Source organism: Dipodomys ordii, unplaced genomic scaffold (genome assembly GCF_000151885.1).
Source record: "Dipodomys ordii isolate 6190 unplaced genomic scaffold, Dord_2.0 Scaffold38, whole genome shotgun sequence".
In the NCBI taxonomy this organism is placed as follows: domain Eukaryota; kingdom Metazoa; phylum Chordata; class Mammalia; order Rodentia; family Heteromyidae; genus Dipodomys; species Dipodomys ordii.
The window spans coordinates 3,822,245-3,842,450 of record NW_012267254.1 but is presented as its reverse complement, the minus strand read 5'-3'; the positions used below and the strand labels follow the sequence as shown (position 1 = coordinate 3,842,450).

The 20,206-nt window shown below is 37.2% G+C and overlaps 1 protein-coding gene across 3 annotated transcripts in view; it reads right to left on the bottom strand.

Annotated features, from left to right (window-relative positions):
• Mbnl3 (muscleblind-like splicing regulator 3) overlaps nt 1–20,206 on the bottom strand; it is a 67,528-nt gene that overhangs the window by 26,613 nt on the left and 20,709 nt on the right. For all 3 annotated transcript variants that reach the window (XM_013018142.1, XM_013018143.1, XM_013018144.1), the window contains exon 2: nt 10,301–10,465. In XM_013018142.1, the coding sequence (XP_012873596.1) occupies nt 10,301–10,465 (165 nt within the window). The remainder of the gene's footprint in view (nt 1–10,300; nt 10,466–20,206) is intronic.

Here is a 20,206-nt window from a genome sequence, read left to right as displayed (position 1 = left end):
GTGAGAGAGAGAGAGAGAGAGAGAGAGAGAGAGAGAGAGTATAAGGGGCAGGGTAAAGAGGAAGAAAACAAGCAAAGAAACCCCAAGGATATTTTCCATGCTAAAAGTATCCCACGGGAATTCTTATCCTCTTGTAATTTTGTTTTTCCTTTTGTTAAATATAAAAATGATGAAAAAAATCATCCAAGAAACAAGCTCCACTATATATAATACATCAATTTGGTAGCTGCCTCCGTATATTCTGAAAAACCTATTTTTCTCTCTACATTCGCTAATTCTTTTAATACTTAAAAGTTTTCACTTAGGCTTACGGAATAGAAAATATTCTGGATTATAAAGACTGACTTCAGGGGACTTTTTTAAAAAGGAAAAACAGTTTTTGAAAAATAAACTTCTTTGCACCCAGATTGGGAAAAAAAAAACTGACGTAGTAGTGTGTGTGTGTGTGTGTGTGTGTGTGTGTGTGTGTATGTGTTTGTGTGTGTGTGTGTGTGTGTGTGATTAACCTCTTTTATCTTTTGGTTTAATTTTTTTAACTCTTCCATGAAGTGAGGAAAATAATGAAAAATATTAATCATCTACACAAGTAAATAATATTTTTTCATAGATAACTAGGTGCAAGACAGGAGCATGTGTTACCTTCAGAGTTCAGCCTTTGCGCAGTATATGCTGGAGCCATACACAAAGGGGAAAAAAGACTGGGTAACCAGACATGATAAAATATAGTCTTCATATTCTATGCCAGTTTATCTTTCATTATCTCCAACAGAGCTTGTAGTTACCTCATTGATATTCAACATTGGTTTCAAGTACTGATGGATAAGTATGAAATATATTGTTAATGAAATGCTATGTTGGCCTAAAGGCCAGTAAATAATTGGGGACTTTCCGTCTCTGAAATCCTGTCTGAAGGTAGACAACTAACACTTTCTCTGACACAAGAATAAATATTTAGTAACAATTTGTTGATTTAATTTTAATATCAGAAATGGCTCTCAAAATATACTAGCATTCATAATACCTTTCTTTTACTGTTCACTTGCAAGTATTTCTATAATATAAAAAGAAACAAGATCCTGCCAGGCACCCATGGCTCATACCTGTAATCTTAGCTACTCAGGAGGCTGAGATCTGAGGATCACAGTTTAAAGCCAGCCTGGGCAGGAAAGGCTGGTACTCTTATTTCCAATAAACCACTCAGAAAACCAGAAGTGGCACTGTGGCTCAAGCCCTACACCAACCAATAAAAAAGAAACAAGTTTCTTTTACTTTTTGTTGTGCTTCTTTCTGTGCTTAGATGATTCCAAAGCACTAATATCTAATTTTAGTTTCTATCATACTTCACTGACCATATAGAACAGTTAGTGAATAATCAGTATTTCACTGATTTTACTTGATCATTTCCATACTTTTTGAATGAAGCTGCCAAAGGCAGGTTGTAGAAGGCCCATATAACCTCTAGACTAGTTAGCTGGTCCCTCCATAATCGAGAGTTAACTTTATAAATAGATACAAACTGATAGTGATGTTTATGTAGTAATCATACTTGTTAATGAATAATAAGTCACCGTGGCCCTAGAGAGAACTAAGAAAAAAAAAGATCAAGGGTCAAAGTGAATAAATGCCCTCCTGTTATACTAGGCTTTTCTGACCTTAATATTTCTGTCTACAAGAAAGAAGCATTAAAGACAGGCAGTTAGACACATGGTCAATAGATTATTGTGGGCACAAGTGGTATGAATAACGGTAGCAAGAGAGTATAAAGCATGGTTTTCCTTTATTGAATAGAAGGAGAAGCTACCACAGAATGCCAGGAATAATAACAGAGAACCTAAACACAGATTAGTGTAGGAAAGAACCAATGACTTCTTACATAGGCAGCAGCTTGTCATAACCAAGATCATTTTGACTGTTCTGAAACATTAACAGGAACTGATCTAAAATCATTTGTTGGGTATTGCCATGTAATCACAATGGCAATTCAATTAATTTTAGTATTCCAGTAGGAAAAGGAGAACTATTATAAAAACCAGGCATGCATTGTGGCGATTTCACAAGTGTACCCTCTTCTCCAAACTCACCAACTTATACACATTGACTATATATAGCTTTTTAAAGACAGCTTAAAAAAAGAATCAAGTTATATCTCAGTTTTTTGTTTGGGTACTGGCCCTGGGACTTGAACTCAGGGCCTGGATGCTGTCCCTGAGCTTTTTTGGCTGAAAGCTAACACTCTACCCCTTGAGCCACAGCTCCACTTCCATCTTTTTGATGGTTAATTGAGATAAGAGTCTCACACTTTCCTGCCTGGGCTGGCTTCAAGCCACGATCCTCAAATCTCACCCTCCTGAATAGCTAGGATTACAGGTGTGAGCCTGGCAAGTACAGGTTTTTACATGGGTCTCCTAAGAAGCCCTAAGAGTGACAAACTTCTGGATCATTCCCATGTACACAAGAGGGTTTTTAAATAACAAAAAAATTATTCATTACCAATGTTTGTCAACTTGATTTTATTATTTCATTTGTCTTCTCTCAGAGACCAAGTTTTTCACGAGCCCTCCCTAATCCTAGCTTTCATCTCATTTGTGGTCATCAGCAAGTAATTATAAGGTAGCTGGCTGACAGCTGTGACTGACTATGAACAGGGAAGCTAACAGGCCCACACGGTCTTCTTAATATCACACTCTAACTAACTGAGATAACCAGCCCCTGAGGAGGGAGATATAGAATGGGCCAAGAGGAGATTTTTATTTAATATATCCCAGGAGAAAATATAAAAGAGAAAAAAGGAGACAATGCTGAGATTACTACTCACTAAAACATTGAACAATGTAAAAGATACAATGTACAAATAACCTCTGTTTGGCTGCTAATATACAGTACTTCCATTTCACTTTTATTTGTCCCATTAAGGGCTTGAACTCAGGACCTATGAACTGTTGCTGAGTTTTTCGCTTAAGGTTAATGATCTAGTACTTTAGTCACAGGTTCACTTCCACTCTTTGGTGGTTATTTGGCAATAAGGGTCTTATGGACTTTCTTGTCTGGACTGGCTTCAAACTAGGGTCCTCAGATCTCAGCTTCCTCAGTAGCTAGGACTATAGGTGTGAGCCACCAGCATCCTTTTATAGACATTGTTAGGACCTTATTCAGAAACTTAGACATCATGCAAATGAAGGGGTCTTGAACCTTCATTCTACCTCTGGGAGCAATGTTTGTTGAACAAATAAATAATATATGCTTCAGTTGCTGTATCTAAAAGTAAAACCTTAGTTTTTAAGAATGCATCTTGTTTACTGGGCAAAGTTCTGATTTTCTTGGTTTAATTGCTTCAATATTTTAAACATGTCAAAACTCCCTAATTTAAATTTCCATTAAACAGAACTTTATTAAAAATTAAAATTAAAAATTAAAACTATAGTTGTTGTTTTTTTTGTCGGTTGTGGGGCCTGAACTCTGGGCCTGGGCGCTGTCCTTTAGCTCTTCAGCTCAAGGCGAGCGCTCTACTACTTGAGCCATAGCACCACTTCCAAAAATTAAAAATATAGTCAAGAAGAAATTTTGAGCTCATATCATAGTAGCACTCCATGGGTATGCTTTAGTCAAACTCAGTCAATGTGGAACTTCATTTGATAATGACAATTAGATCACATAATGCCTGCCTTCTACTGACTTGAACATTTTTTTAAAAAAAGTCACATTACCAAACATCTAAAGTCGAACTCCAAGACATGAACACGAGGCTTTTCTTTGTTGTTTTTAATGTAATATGTGATTTCTTGTTTCTTTTGTGTGTTCTTCCCCCTATGGCATAACCCCCCAGTGTCACTGCATTTGATTTTGGTAACCTGGTATTGTATATATGTTTATTTGAATTAGGGAAGAGAAGGGGAACGACAGAATGGTGACATCAAGGACAAGGGGAGGAAACCAATGCAGCAGCTATATATACAAGACAATATGTTAGTCATGATCTGTTCAATTTGGAGAGGGGAGTGGAGAAGAAGGAAAGTAGGAGAAAAATGAGGGAAGAGGTAACAAGTTTGACAAGAAATATACTTATTACCTTGCTTATGTAACTGTAACTCCTCTGTATATCACCTTGACAATAAAAAATGTTTTTCTAAAATAAATAAGTAATAAATTAAAAAACATCTAAAGTAAACATACAAAGATAAGAAAGCTAAGGGACACCATTTCTCATTCCATGCCTAGATAAGCTGACAAGCCTGCTTCACAGCAGTCATTAAAATATATTGTAATGTCTCAACTGATCACGAAACTATAGTCTGCCTTCAGTCTTATGGCACCTTGGACCTGGTCCCTATACCCTAGGATTGCAGGAGCCCATTTTTCTGGAATAACGGACATACTTTTCTTTCTCAGTAAGTCCACAAAATGTTTGGTTCACTTTTTCACAGTAATTTTATTTTTTTGCTGGTCCTGGGGCTTGAACCCAGAGCCTAGGTGCTGTCCCTGAGCCTCTTTGTGCTCAAGGCAAGCACTCTACCACTTGAGCCACAGTGCCACTTCCATCTTTTTCTGAGCAGTTTATTGGAGATACGAGTCTCACGGGCTTTCCTGCCTGGGCTAGCTTCAAACTGTGATCCTTAGATGTTAGCCTCTTGAGTAGCTAGGATTATAGGCATGAGCCACTGGTGTCCAGCTCACAGTAATTTTTATAAAATGGCCATAACTATATCTTGGTGAGGCAAGGAGATTATCCTCTTGTTTTCAATCATTTAACTACTTATTTTCAAAAATTAAAAAGAAAGTATTTTCCAATTTTATCTGAAGTCCCTAAAAGCAGTTTCATAGACCAATGTATCACCTCTCTTCTATTTAAGTAGAGTATAAGGTTAAAAATTAGGGTCTTACACCTGTAATCCTAGGTACTGGAGAGGCCAAGAGTGGGAAGTTCAAGGTTCAAGGCTAGCAGAGGAAGGAAAGTTCTTGAGACCTTATCTTGAAAATAAGCAACAAAGAGCAGAGTGTGAATACAGAGATACTGCACCAGCCTAGCAAGAATGAGGTTCTGACTTCAAACCCCAATAGTGCAAAAATTGAGATCTAAAAACAGTATAGAAGTTAATATTATTTCCTTTCTTCCTACCTACTTGATCTTATTTTTTTCCTTTGAAGTGTTATGTCACCTTCATATCTTACTCTATTAATGTTTGATAAACATATAATCCTGGTTCTGCAAAATATATTGGTAAACAGAATTACATAGATGATGTAAAATGGCAGGCAGGGATCCAGAAAGTCCTCAGATGATTCAATCTGAGATAAAGGAAATTCATGGAGTGTGTCCTTGTTTATCATCTTTGTGGTTTGGACTCTATAACCTATCCATAATGGAAGGCTTAAAAGTGTACAGCAAAACTAAAGGGCAATGTGCTGAACCGCTTCCTCTGTATAAGTCATCAGATGAATACGCTCCCATGGGTCAAGTCTCCTTCCATGTGAATCATCAAATTCGAAGAGAGAAACTAAAGGGATTTCCCTGATATCAACAAGTCTAGATATATAAGAATGTCTAAAGAAACATACTTTAATATCCAGTTTATACAGACACAGTTCACATCCAGTAGTGATGTACTTCACTAAACTTCCTTGTCATAAAGCTGAAATAAAAATGTTTTAGTTTTGCTGGAGAGTAATCCAGTGTGACTACTTCTGAAATTTTCTACAGTGCTCATATTTGTCACCTGACTATGCAAAGGGAAGTTCCTAGACATATATGTATATATACATATATATATATATATACATACACTTACATATATATGTGCTGTAAACATCAGAAACCATCTCTTAAAGTGCACTGGAAAATATTAGAGAGGTATTCCTTTGTTCCACTTGTTATGCTTCCTTAATAAAGCCAAGGAAAACCTTTCAGTGGTGGGATTTTATAGCAGTGAATATCAATGAAGAGCTGTTAAACCTAGTGAACAAACTTGCCTGCTACAGCAAGCATTTGTCCCAAATTGACTAGGTGTGGCATTCATTCATTGTTCAGCCACACTAAACACAATCTGTTCTTTAGCTCCCATTCCATTTAGGTTGACATTCCCTTTATCTAGGGGCTTATAATAAGCAAACTACATTCAATTTTGCAAAGGCAGATGTGCTCTTATGGTATCCTAGAAACAAATCAAAGTATGCTTTGTAGAAAGACCTGAAGTTCAAGCCACTGATACAACTGGGTCTTAATGTGCAATCACACAAATGCAAAGGCTGGCATTAAAAAAATAACTGTTAGGGACAAGGAGCAGATTATTTGTAAGGGAGGTGATTGAAAGAGATAAAGAGTTGTTAAGGGGTGACTAGGTACCAGGGAAATTAAATAAAATTATATAGTACTCTTGTTATTATATCAGGATTTTGTAATAAAGAGCTCTTTTCTAGCCACTTAAAAGTATTCACACTAGCTTAATTATGACACACCTACAAAGCAGTTTGTAAGGCCATGTGGGAGGATCATATCGACCACACAGTGTTAAGATTTTTTTGTACACATAATAGCTGCAGAAATTAATCTTTTATCAGTTTCTAACATAGCAACAGCTATCACTGAATAATCTGCAAGGTTTAAAAGAAATTTCTAATTGTTCCTAGGGACTAAATTGTATTCCTGTGAATTGTATCAGTCATTGATTTTTGCAGTCTATAATCTGAAATTACACTCAGGAGGAAAAAAATGGAAATGTATACTGTTATCAAAAGTATGAGCCAGGTGCCAGTGCCTCATGCATGCAATCCTAGGTACTCAGGAGGCTGAGATTTAAAGACTGAGGTTCAAAGCCAGGGTGGTAGGTAAGTCTGTGAGACTCTAATCTCCAATTATCCCACCAAAAAGCCAGAAGTACGAGTGTGCCTCAAGGGATAAAACACCGGCTTTGGGCAAAAAAAAAGCAAAGGGACAGCAAAAGGCCCTGAGTTCAAGCCCCAGTTCAGAAACACACAGACACAGACACAGACACACACACACACACACACACACACACACACACACTAGAAAGCACAAGTCAAGAAGCTAAAAGATTTAAAGAATTTCTTATTGGATTATTTCTTAAAGGAAAAAAAAACCTAATTTCCATTTCTTAGAATTCATTTTGATAAATATTATTTTATATATTTGTTTTATATATTACCTATCTATTATATATATTTATATATTTTCAGAGGCACAGAAGTATATTCCCTTAAGAGTATACTCACTGGATTCATTTTTTCTTTTTGTTGGTTCCTTTGGGGTTTTATTTATTCTTATTTTTTAATGTTATTACAAAGATGATGGACACAGGGGTTACAGTTATCTTACTGGAGTTTTAAAAATCACTTTTTCATTGTGATCCACCATGATTAATAATTCCTGAAGGACTAAGACTGGAAATGGAGAGACTCTCAGAGGCTGAGTAGAAGGCATATGGTGACTTTCCTCTTCACCCTACTTCACCTTTATGCCCTGCTATCTGATTCCCTCTTAATTGGTGGCCTGAAAATTTCTCTTAACCTTTGAAAAGACATGTGCTCTGTGGTGCTAAAGGATATGCAGGGCTCTATTCTTGTTCACTTTGCAAGTGGGACATCCCATGGTGAGCTGGGCATAGTAACAGTGAGTTCATTGCTTTTTTAAAATCATCAACTTTAGGCAAATATCCCTCTATATCCCATCCGCAGCCCCAGCAACAACACTGTGCATGAGTTCAACTTTTGTGTGTGTGTGTGTGTGTGTGTGTGTGTCCATCCTGGTGCTTGAACTCACGGCTTGAGAGCTGTTCCTAAACTAAGTTCTGCAAAGGCAAGCACTCTCCCACTTAAGCCATAATTCCGCTTCCATCTTTTTGGTGATTAATTGGAGACACAAACCTCATTGACTTTTCCGCCTGGGCTGACTCCAAAAGGTGATCTTCAGATCTCAGCCTCTTGAATGTTAGGATTACAAATGTGAGTCACCAGTGCCCCACAATTCAACTTTTTAAAGATTTCCTAAGTAAGTGATATGTACTAGTTGTATTTCTCTATCTGGACATTTCACTTAGAATGATGAGTTTTAGATAAATCCATGTTTTATCATTTTACAGAGTATGTATATATATATATATATATTCATTTTACTGTGTACTTTAAATATATACACTTTTGTCAATATACCTCCATAAGGTGAGGAAACATGTAAAACCTCCCCTCAGTTTATTCCTTATGTATTCACATTTTCAGGGTACATGAAGCATATTCATAGTTCTGTGGTTTAGGTCATATTATTCATAGTTCTGTGGTTTAGGTCATATTATTCTCAGTATCTGAATGCCTTTCCCTTAGTCCCATGGAAGTAGGGAGGAACTATGACCCCTTAGTGTACAAAACCCCAGAATGAGTTTCAACATGGAATTTGGCCATATAAGTATTTCTAAAGGTCAAAGGATCTCAAAAGAGGCCTACTGATGACCTGACCACTAATTAATCAGTGTAATTAATCACTGCTGAGTTTCAAGGAAAGTTTTTTTTCTTTTGGTCAAACTAACAGTACAGGATATAAAGCTAATTTATTTCACCTAAATTTGTCTAGACATTTAGGAAGGTGGACCATGGAGCAAAGCTTCAGTGACTCCTCAATTACCTCACCACTGGTTGTTGAATTTATGTACACAGATAATGCAAGGTAAAAGGTGCTAGATCCATACTGAGCTCCTGAGATTTTGAGAAGCAGCCTTCTAATGAGTGAGGCTTGCTGGGAGCAGATGGTCTGACTTATACATTTTTAATGCACCTAAATATTATATACATTTTTCAGCTGTCTAAGAGCTTATTATAGTGATTGATTATATGTGTAACAAATAAAGATAATCTAGACCTTTCATGGTTATCTTGTGAATGAGCTAAAGGAAAGGAAGCTAGTTAAAATTAGACTGAGGCACTATGGAGATAAATTTGAGACCGGAACTGCAACAGAAATGGAACAAATTTCATTTCTCTCTGAGAGGTGCCAGACCCAAATCAATGTATATTTCAAGGTATCCAGATGGGATTAATTTTCAATAGGACAACATGAACAGATACAGCTTAATTACTTTATAAACTAATCATCTGAACACTCACTGATCCACAAAAACACTACATACTTGTCTATGATACCATATTCTTATTGATTTTTTTTGCCAAGGGAAACTCTGTAGCTATGTTGAGAAATGGTCACAGATCACAAGAGAGAGGCAAGACAGAATTCAAATAAATGCAACATGGTACCATAGACTGGACTTTGGCATTATTAATGAAAAACCTGTTGATACCTGAACCAAGCCAAGAGCTTAAATGAAAGTAATGTGGGAAGACCAATTTCTTGGTTCTGGTACATCTACCATGGAAATATAAAATGTTAAAATAAGGGTAAGACTGGGGCATAGTTGAGAAGTAAAATACTTGCTTAGTATGCACAAAGCTGTGAGTTCCATCTTGCAAAGAACAGTTCAGAGCTGGGGCTATGGCCCAGTGGTAGAACCTTTGCATAGAATGTGTCAGGCACTGAGTTCAATCTCCAGGATCACAGAAAAGGTGGGGAAACCTGAGTGAGAGTACTACTGAAACTCTATACTCTATTTGAAAGGTTCCTAATAAGTCTAAAATTATTTTAAAATACATCTTATTAAAAAGCAACAATCACCAAGGAATCAAGGAAATCTGAATCTGTAGCCCAGAGTTCAAAAGTTTCCATGTAATAATAATCAAATATACTCCTCATCTTGAAATATTCTTGCTCTCTTAGTACTATGCTTCCAGAAATTGAACTCATGCATAAATACAACCAGGTTTTCAATCCTCCACACCTGAAGTATCAATGGGCTATATCAATGTACTGTAAATACACAGCTGTATCCATACTCCTGTAGTGATAATGACCCAGAGAATCTGAAGGTTATTTAAAAAAAGACATAGAATTGAGAGTATACCTAAGCAGTAATACAGTTGCCTACTGTGAGGCCCTTAGTCTGGTTCTTTTTTTGGGGGCGGGGAGGAGGGTTCTGGTCATAGGGCCTGAACTCTGGGCCTGGGCACTGTCCCTCAGCTCTTCAGCTCAAGGCTAGTGCTCTACCACTTGAGCCACAGTGCCACTTCCGGCTTTTTTTCTTTTTGCTTATGTGGTGCTGAGGAATCGAACCCAGGGCCTCAGGCATGCAAGGCAAGTGCTCTACCACTGAGCCACCTTCCCAGCCCCCTTAGTTTGATTCTTAAGCACTACAAAAACAAACTCAAAATCAAAAGCCCCAGTACCCACTGGCAATTTTCATAGACTTACAAGGGATGACATTTGAGCATTTTGGAGCATGAGCTGCATCTGTTGGGCAAACATGGCGGCGGCTGTCTTCTGTTGAATCAGATTGTTTCTTCCATTAATTTCTAGCTGTGTTTTTAAGTGTGGAGGAGGGTGAAGGTACTTGCAGTTCTCTCGAGTGCAACGACCCTATAAGAAAAGAATTAAATTATTTTCACCTAAATGAAGTAGTATTATTAATATATTATATAATAATATAATAATAATTATCTAAGATCTGATATGGTTAAGAGAGTAATAAGAGCTTATTTTTGAAACTTTTTATCATATGGTAATAACTGCGAAGCACTTTCTATGAATTGACTCATTTAATCTTCATATCAACCCTGTAAAAATTTCATCTTCTAGGTAAGGAAACTCACACTAAGAAACGCTAAATGAGTTGCCTATGGAAACACACTAGAAATACAACCAAAACCCAGTTAGTCTGAGTCTAGAACTCTTTCTTTTAGCCACTGTGCTCTAATTTGATATGCATCAAATTATAGTTTGCACATTGCACATCATGAGGTTTAAATAAAAGTACAAATTTAAATTTAAAAGCCTTCCAACATGAGATGTAAGTTAAATGTTTCAATTTAATACAACCCACTTTAAATTAAGTAAGATTCAAGATTTGGATCTCCATATTAAAGAAAAAGCCAGAAAGATAATTAATACTCATCTGCATGAAAATAAAAAATTTAGACCCCGTTATTTAGGACAGTCCAAACTCCAAGGCTCTTATTGTGAAACTTATATAATGTGAATTTTTTTTGAAATCCACTGATAATTGGTTAATCAAAGAATCAATTACTATGTTTGGCAGCCATGTTGTTCTTTAAATTCTGGGAACAATAACCTTACGTTACTTTAATAATTGAGAGCAAGGTATATTTTGGATTCTCTGCTCTTTCAACGTTTTACTGATGGTTTACATACTTACAAGACAGGATAATGTCAGTTTCATGGAATCAAACATGCTTTTGTTGTCATGTAAATACTGACATAACTACTGATTATGGTGCTTATGTGGGAGCAAAAAATGTTACTGGACAAGTTGTTTATCATACTTTCGTCATGTGACCTATTATTCTGTTAAACTCCTGAGCATCACATGCAGCAGTTCATGATTATTTCATTTGGATTGTTTGGTCCACCGTCATACCTTTAAGACAAGCAAACTTCAAGCAATCCATTTTCCCACAGATGCTAAGATTCATTACTGTATGTGTGAGGTTAAGGCAGGGGGTGGGAGGGGAATGAAAAGTAGGAAAAAAGGCAACCCCTTTTTCTTTTGACTCGAGTTCAAATTGCTAGGCTACCTGAATTCCCAGTAGAAAAATAAATTCATTCACCAAGTGTTTTCATTCAACTCATGCGATACATTTTCTTATTTTTGATGCTAAATGGCTTATGGAACCATTCCTCCAAATTTAGTTATCTTTCTATGAAAGAATTCCTATGATTTTACTGTCAAAGTATGACCATTCAGAGTTTTATACAGCTATATATAATGAACATTCTTGAGGGTTAGGTTTTGCATTAATTTCAATGTATTTTTTAAAAAGTTTGATTATTTGTTGATTGATTGATTGCCAGTTCTGAGGCCTCAATTCTGGGCCTGGGTGCTGTTTCAGGCCCAGAATTTTTTGTGTCTCAAACACAACAGCTCTACCACTTGAGCCATAGCTCCACTTCCAGCTTTTTTTGTGGTTAACTCAAAATGAGTCTCATTGGATTTTCTTGCCCAGGCCGGCTTCAAGCCTTAGGTAGCTAGGATTATAGGTGTGAACAACTGGTGCATGGCTAAAATAGTTTTAAGTTTTAGTGACATAATTGTATATATTCTTGGAGTACAGGCATGATTGTTTTTTACTTTTTTCTGTGTGAAATTTCAACACATTATATAATGTATACTGATTAGACCAGGATAATTGATCTGTCACTTCAGACGACTATCATTTCTTTGTGGAGTACATTCAGAATCATCTTTGCCACCTATTTTTTTAAATTAACAATTAATTGTTATCAACTAGAAGTACTCTACTGTGCTGCTATAGAATACTAAAAGTTATTCCTGCTATCCAGATGCACTCTGTGTCTATTAGCCAGAGTTTTTCCTCTAGAGTATTACCTTCTCTGGAAAAAAGCTGAGTATAACTTAAAAACCTAGTATGAAAAATTAAAGGATATACTATCGTTTTCTATCGAGTTGGCCCTTTTGTTTTTCCGATTTCAATTTCTTCATCAGACGTAGACAATTTCTAAGACCTAATACCATCATTTCAAATGTTACTTTGCGAATCTTGTGAAAAGAAGAGTTTGTAGGTAGTGAAAGCTAAAAATGATATGAACCAAATTCTCCTGAATGTGTACGAGTAAGATCAAGAATAACAATAGAATTTCAATACATATAAGGAAAGACTAAAGAAATCTTTATATGTATGAACAGTCACAATAATGGGAATCTTTTGCCTAAAGGGAAACGGTAAGGATTGTTTTCCATCTAGTAGACCTTTCATAATGATAAAAACAGTCACAGGGACCTTGATACCTGGATCCACCCTCAATCTTCACCCAAGTAACTGAGGCTATCTGCCACAAAATCCACAGCCTGAAGGAGAGGTGGTACTTGTTGACTTCCACGCTCAGCCATACTAGTTTATGCTTCTAAGTTTGGGCCTCCACTTCCTCTTTCTCCTCCTCCTCCTCCTTAAAAACTCAGACCTAAATCTTTGGCTCTCTTTTCTCATCCTGCCCTACACCATACCCCTGCCCCCAGAGAAATGGAGTCATTCCAACATTTCAGGCAGCCCTACAATTGTCTAGATCTAAAATGTCTATCTCTGACCTCTCTTCTGGATTTCAGTCTTTTTCATCTCTACCAGCAGCTGCATTTGGAGATACTGCCCCCTGACCCAAGAAAATACCTCACTCCTGACCTTCTTTCTCCTTTGCTTATCTTTCATCTTGAGGCATAGTCACATTCAGGGCCATTGCATCAATCCCTATGCTTTGGGGCAGTTACATAGCAGTGATGAGAAAAAAACAACCTGAGCAGTTGCTGAGCAGGATTGCCTTAGGATTGCAAAGCCTAGTTAGCTAAAACAATTCACACACAGCTCCGGAACACAATTCATAGTCCTTCTGAAAAAAAAATAGATATCAACACTGTTTCTCATACTTAGAAGTTCCAAAGGAACAAAAGAATAACTGGGATCACACAATTTTGTTTCAATTTATGGCTTGTTAATATCATTTAAAGTTTATCAGGGAAAGCAAGAGAAAGGGAGGAAGTACAGTGTATTTGGCTTTTTTTCCTGAACCAGAGATAAAACCTGAATGTGCTTTTTTGTTTTTTATTTTATCACTATCTGTTACATGTAGTAACTTTTCTTAAGCTTTTTCTTGCTAAATAGATGGCATTTTTACAAAGCTAAACAATACACAGAAATGAGGAAAAGAGAAAATTGCACTTTAAAAATCACATCAAGTTAGGCTATAAAACTAAAGTATGGAATATGAGGCAGCATGAGATTTAAAGAAACTTATACATCTTAGTTATGAGATTTTACTTGATTTATAAAGCATTCCTTTTTGAATGACAGAATCCATAATTTAATTCTATAACAATGCAAATGCATAGCAATTCCACCTTACAAGAGACTGCTGTTTATGTTAAAGAAAGCTTATAAGGTAAACAAAAAAATCTGCATTTTCTATCAAAACGATAGATGAGAAGACCAAGTAATTTAATATTGATGTGATCTGTGGGATGCAATGTTACGAAAGAAAATCACACTCCTCACATTTTTTTGTTTGTTTTTCAAACTGACTTCAGAAGTCAGGATAATGTATTTATGTACAGAGCACTTGGTGATAATAAACCTTTTCCACATAGCATTCATTCTTCAAGAGGCCCAAATTTCATTATAGGCCAAAATACTTTAACTGGCATTGGAGTGGGTTGCAAATGTTATTTCTGACATTTCTTAACACTTGCATTTTAATCCTTGAAGGGGATAAAGATGTGGGTGGGAAAAGGTTGCTCCCATAGAGGATGTAATTAGTTATTATTCTTGTTCTTTGGAAAAACAATGGCTATGGACTAGAAAGGTTTCAGAGATGTCCTAAGCACACAGAGTAGTTCCCAAAATGCTCTAACAAACTAGCTCTTTAGTGGCCCAGAAACTATATTGGGTCTGAAAACCCCCCACAAACATCCTCAGGTTTCTCTAGGTCAGTGTCCCAAGTCCTCCTTTTGCCAGTCTAGACTCATGGGTCAAATTCACCATCTAGTAAGTAGTTTGAAGTATTAGCCAATGTCATAAAAACTCTTTCAATGTATGTCTTTGACAAAGGAGGCTGTAGCCTCAGAACAGCAGCTAAGAGTAGCCACGACGTGTCAGTCAAGTTCTCCATCTTCCAAATAAGTATATCAATGAAAGAAACATTAAACAGATTAAAAAGAAAACTCATTCACACTTGGCTTCAGTATCCCTCCTTTTCCACTTCCTTTTGACCTTAAAAACTGGTCATTCTCATCTAATGTTTCACTGTGTTACGGAGTTAAGAAAACTAGCAACATGATTCAATAGAAAAGCATTTCTCTGCTGAAATAAGTGCTCTTACATAGATGGATTTGGGGCTCTCCTTTCCCATCTACTGCTTTTGAAAATGCAGCCAAAGAACAGCAAGCAGGGAGAGGGAAGGGTCCATGACATTTCTCAACCACATCTGCATCAAAAACTTGGTAACAAAGGAGAAACTTGTGGAGCATTTATATATTTAAAAAAAACTCCCAAATTCAATCTGTTGCCTTTTTCCTGCCTTTAAGCTTTTTAAAAAAATGAATACAAAGCCTGTGACAGAGACAGAAAAATAGTACTGCAATGATTCAAATCTTACCGAAGTCTTGGGCAGTTATGAAGACTCAGAATCTGTCAGATAACAAGACTGTTCATGTACTTGGTGGTGGAAACCCTGTGAAAAGTACTTCTTTTACTTTCAGGAGAAAGCTTTACCATCCATCAAAATAAGAAAACCTCAGGATGCTGCAAACTGCTCTTTGTCAATCAGTCTTGTCACAAAAACAGCTGTTTGCAGAATGACTTGCTCCTTCAAATACATTTGTAGTTACAGGGAAGCAAGCCCCAATGCCCTTTCTCACATGTAATTACAACTAGATTACGTTTTCAAAGGCAGAATCTCACACATCTGTGAGACTATCGAGAGTTGAGTGAAATGCTAAACATAACACAGAGATGATTTGTTCTATGATGAAAAATACAGTCCCATTTTAATGATGACGTATGTGTTCAATGAGAAATCCTATTGATGAAAGTCGCCCACTGTAATGTTATGCTCATAAACATGGCTTCTCAGCAGAATTAACTGGGTTTCTAATTGCAAATCTTAGGCACCAACCAGGTTTTCTGATTCCTACAACCATTACAGACCTGTTGAAATCTAAGACTAGAAGTAAGTCAACAGCAGCAAACTTCCCACTTCCTCTTGGAATTCCATATTTATAATACTGGATATGAGCTTCATCATTTTTGCTTCCAAGTATCATATTGTCAGTAAATAGCAATATTATGCATAGAGTGCTTATAAAATACCATCTTTATTTTAACTTTGAAATTCAGGTAAGAAATCTGGGAGAAAAGTTTTAACTAACCATATCTTGAATATATTGACTGCAAAATTAATAAGGCCTGGCATAAACTGCCATGCAGTGGGACAGCACTTAGCTTCCCAGCACTGCAATCAACACTGTATCCTCCCTGCCTCATGAAGATGGAATCCTGTTTTCTTGACACAACCCATAACACACAAGACAGGACAATGATGATTTCAGTCAGAACAACCCAGCAAAGAAGTCTGAGTAGGCAAGATGGTGGGAAACAAATACAAGAATTCCCCTGCCGGTCGCTTTCAAGACAGTTTTGTTCGTTTTTTTAAAATTTGTAACCTCCAAAGAAGGAAGGGGGGATTAGGTTCAACAACTAGTGTGTTGTTCTGAAATAGCCCCCCCAACATGATTTGATTCCAAGAATTGAAACATTTGTGGGGGGGGGGGAGTTAACTCCATTTGAAGACACATCTTGTATACCTCTATCTGGTAGAGAAAGAAAGTGAAGGCCAAAGGAGCAAGGCGACGTGTCCAAATTTACAAGTAGTTTAGTCAGCATAAAAGCCAGGTTTTTCAGCCTCTCAATACCCAATATGGACTCTCAGTTCAGATGACTCTTCCTCTATAAAGATCTTCAAGCCATCTCCCCACCCCCCACAACCCTTATCTCTCTCCTTTGTGCCTTCAACTGTACATTCAGGTTTGCCAGAACACTTATCATTGCACACATCAATAAATTCTTTGCATGCCTATCTATCTCTCCTATTAGACTTTGAGTCCATCTCAAGGTAGGATTCTATCTTCCTCATCTTTCAGTCTCCAGGGATGTGTCTGTGTCTGGTAAATAGTAGCCTGGCACATAAGTTCTTGGGCCATGTGAAAAGAATTTTACAGAACCAAACACTTAAAAGCCTAATTGTTTCTCTTTGCTATTTCTTTGCAGGAGATTTTTCTTCTTCCTCCAAGAAAGAGAACAACAGTCAACACATGACTGAGGCTCTTCTGTTTGGAGGTAGGGGGGAATGTCAATTATTTTATTCTAATCTTTCAGTAGTTATACAAAGGGGTTTCAATTCAACATGTCAACTTATATCTTCATCAGTGTCACCCCTTCTCTAGTGTCTTCTGAACAAACTGTTATTCTATTCAGATCTAGCTCATAGTTAATGGATAACTTTTTCTGTTATGCCCATAAACTCTGAGGATTATGTGATTATGGTGGCTGAAACATGCTCGTAGTTTAGTATAACTGAACCACAAGTGCCATAAATCTATGTAGTATACAGACACAAACCCCAGGCCAATTCTGAGGGGACTCAATTCTTAAAAGTCCAGAAAATATAAAGCCCCACGATTTGAACAAAAAAACCATCAGCCAATCCATATCTAATCGCACCTGGACCCGCCCATGGGGAGCTCAGCATTTCCAGCTTCAGTTTCCAACAAACTACTTCTCTAACTACCCCACCTCTACGCAGAATTTCTCAGAACAAACTATAGGTCAAATTTCCTGAAGTTTCTGAGACAAAGGTAGATGGCAAAGCTAGACTACAGGCTTTAGGAAAATCACAGCAGGTGGAGCCTTCTTGGGGATCCCTACTCACATTGACTGAGAAGTGTTCTACCTGCATTTTGCTGCTTTCATATTAAACATTTATTTTCCGGAGAAAATCATGAGCTTGAAACACGCGACACATCCTAATTGTTGTTCATGGGGTAGGAGCGGGGAGCAAAGCAGACTAAACAACATCCCAAATCTGCTTCTGGACCCCTCTCTACTCCACATGCAGACTTTCTACCTCTGCTCTGACCAGATACCTTCTATCACTTTAGAGAAATATTAACTGAGTGGTTGGTCAATAATAAACTCATTGAGAATGCACCATCTCCGTTTACAAAACAGTCAGACATCCAACAAAACCCCCCAGAGATAACAAAACCTGCTGGTACCAAGTTACCAAATGTCAGAAGGCATTTCTGATGAGAAGAATTCTCATCAGAAGCTAGCTGTCTTCACGGCAGCTGATGGCAGCTAACATACAATGTCATTAAATACGGGAAAATAAGAAAAGGAACGACATTCAATTTGTGACTCCAAGAAACAAACAACGCACAGAAAACCTTATAACACAAGCTTCACTACAAAATAGTACATAATGGTCTCTCTCTCTTTCTGTCTTTCTCTCTCCCTCTCTCTCTCTCTCTCTAGTCCATAAGTGAAATCTGCCCCATAGTTCAGTCACCTCCTTTGTCTCGACAACCTATCCAGCCATCTACCACATCAGCTAGGAAGCCAGGACAAAAAGGACACCAGCTGTTTACAATGTCCTTCCCGGGATGTCAGATTTATCAAATAAAAATATAAAATGAAACCTGATTTTCAAATAAACAACAAATAATTTTTTTTAGCATGCCCCACACAGTATTTTATCTGGCAATGCTCTCCCTATGTGTTCTATACTGGTGACTTGAGTTAATGAAGTCATAGCCTGTAAAACCCCTTTACCCATAACTTTCTGAGCAGCCCCCTCTCATGGGAACAATCCAGAAACTATCGATAGATCAATTGCCCACAGTAAAACAGAAGGCACTTTGGTCCTTGCTTACCTGATCAGCTCCAGGAACTGAAAGAAGTTGACTGTTGGGGAAGGCATTTTTTTACTCCGTAACTCCTCCCACCAAAAGCTTCACACCAATCACTGACCATCTCAACCATTTCACCTTCCCACCCACAGTGGCAAAACTGTGTACTTGTTTATTTAACTGTCTATTTAAATGATTTTGATGCCTGCTGGAGCTCCCCCTTTAGGTTAGAATAAGGAGGAGCATGACTTATGACTGAGACCTCTATTTTTTCCCCCTCTTTCTGCGTCGCTGGGAATGGAACCGAGAGCCTTGTGTGCTGAACGGAGAGCCTTGTATGTGCTATGCCGATGCTGTTATCTTGAGCTATCTTCCCAGCCTGACTCCAAATTTATATGACAGGGTTTTTTTTAGTAGCATATGAAATTTTTCTTGAAATGAAGCTTTTTGTGTTTTTTTTAAAGCTTTTTATTTGCTGGGAAAAAAAGGTTTAGAGAGCATGTTAACTTTCTCTTTTTCTTTAGCCCTATCTGTGGAATACTCAAATTTGAGCAAAAGTCATCTATTAAGGTCCAGGAAAATGAGTGTTTCATACCATATTTCTATATTTACACATAAGATCCATGCAGGTACATCAAAATGTGCAGATAAATAGCTATTATTTTCATGGACATCATTCAGTCAATCCTTGATCACTCCTATTAAAAGAAAGGAACTCTCAAGGGGCATATATACCTATACATACATATATACATTAGTGGCAAACATGAACATTTAAGAGTCAAGTACTAACACAGTTCTGAGCTTATTTTTATTAAGAATACAGACTATTTCATTACAATTCTCAGTGATAGAGAACTGGTAGGATCAAAACAAAGAAATTATACATGGTGGGGAAGTTTATATATCTATCAACATGTTGAAACATTCAATGATAAAACTGGAAGCACTCTTGGTGAACTTTTAGTTTAGCATTTTGCCAAACTGTTGGTAAAAAGAACACTAGATACAAAATAAGATTCTCAAAAATTAGGTTTGCTAGCCAAAGGATTGGAAGAAATAGCATAGAACACAGTAAAGTTAGATGGTCTAATAAAGAACCTTACTTACTCTTGTTAACTCAATATGTCAGCATTGTTTAATAGAAAAAATCAGGAGGGCAAGGGAAAAACCAAAATGCTTAAATAAGGATACAAGTTGACCCATTGTAACAATGAAATGTACAAGAAACTGTTGAAAACTAACTTTACAACTTTGGCTGGGGGCTGGGGTGGAGGGGGGTGGAGGTAGAGGTGGAGGTGGGAGGGAAGGGCTGGTAGGGAATAAAACAAAGGAGGAGGCAAAAATGCTCCATAGGAAATGTACTCATTACCTTGCTCATGTAACTGTAACCCCTCTGTACAGTATTTACAATAAAAATGTACAAAACATTAAATAGAAGAAATCATCCATACTTCACATCAATGCTAATTAACGTCTCTTATAGAGTAACTTTATAAAGATACCAATCTTTTTCATGGTACAAGTTAAAAAAATTCTGAAGCTTAAAAGTAATTCTCTGGGCTGGGAAGGTGGCTGAGTGGTAGAGTGCTTGCCTTACATTCATGAGGCCCTGGGTTTGATTCCTCAGCACCACATAAGCAAATAAAGCCGGAAGTGGCGCTGTGGCT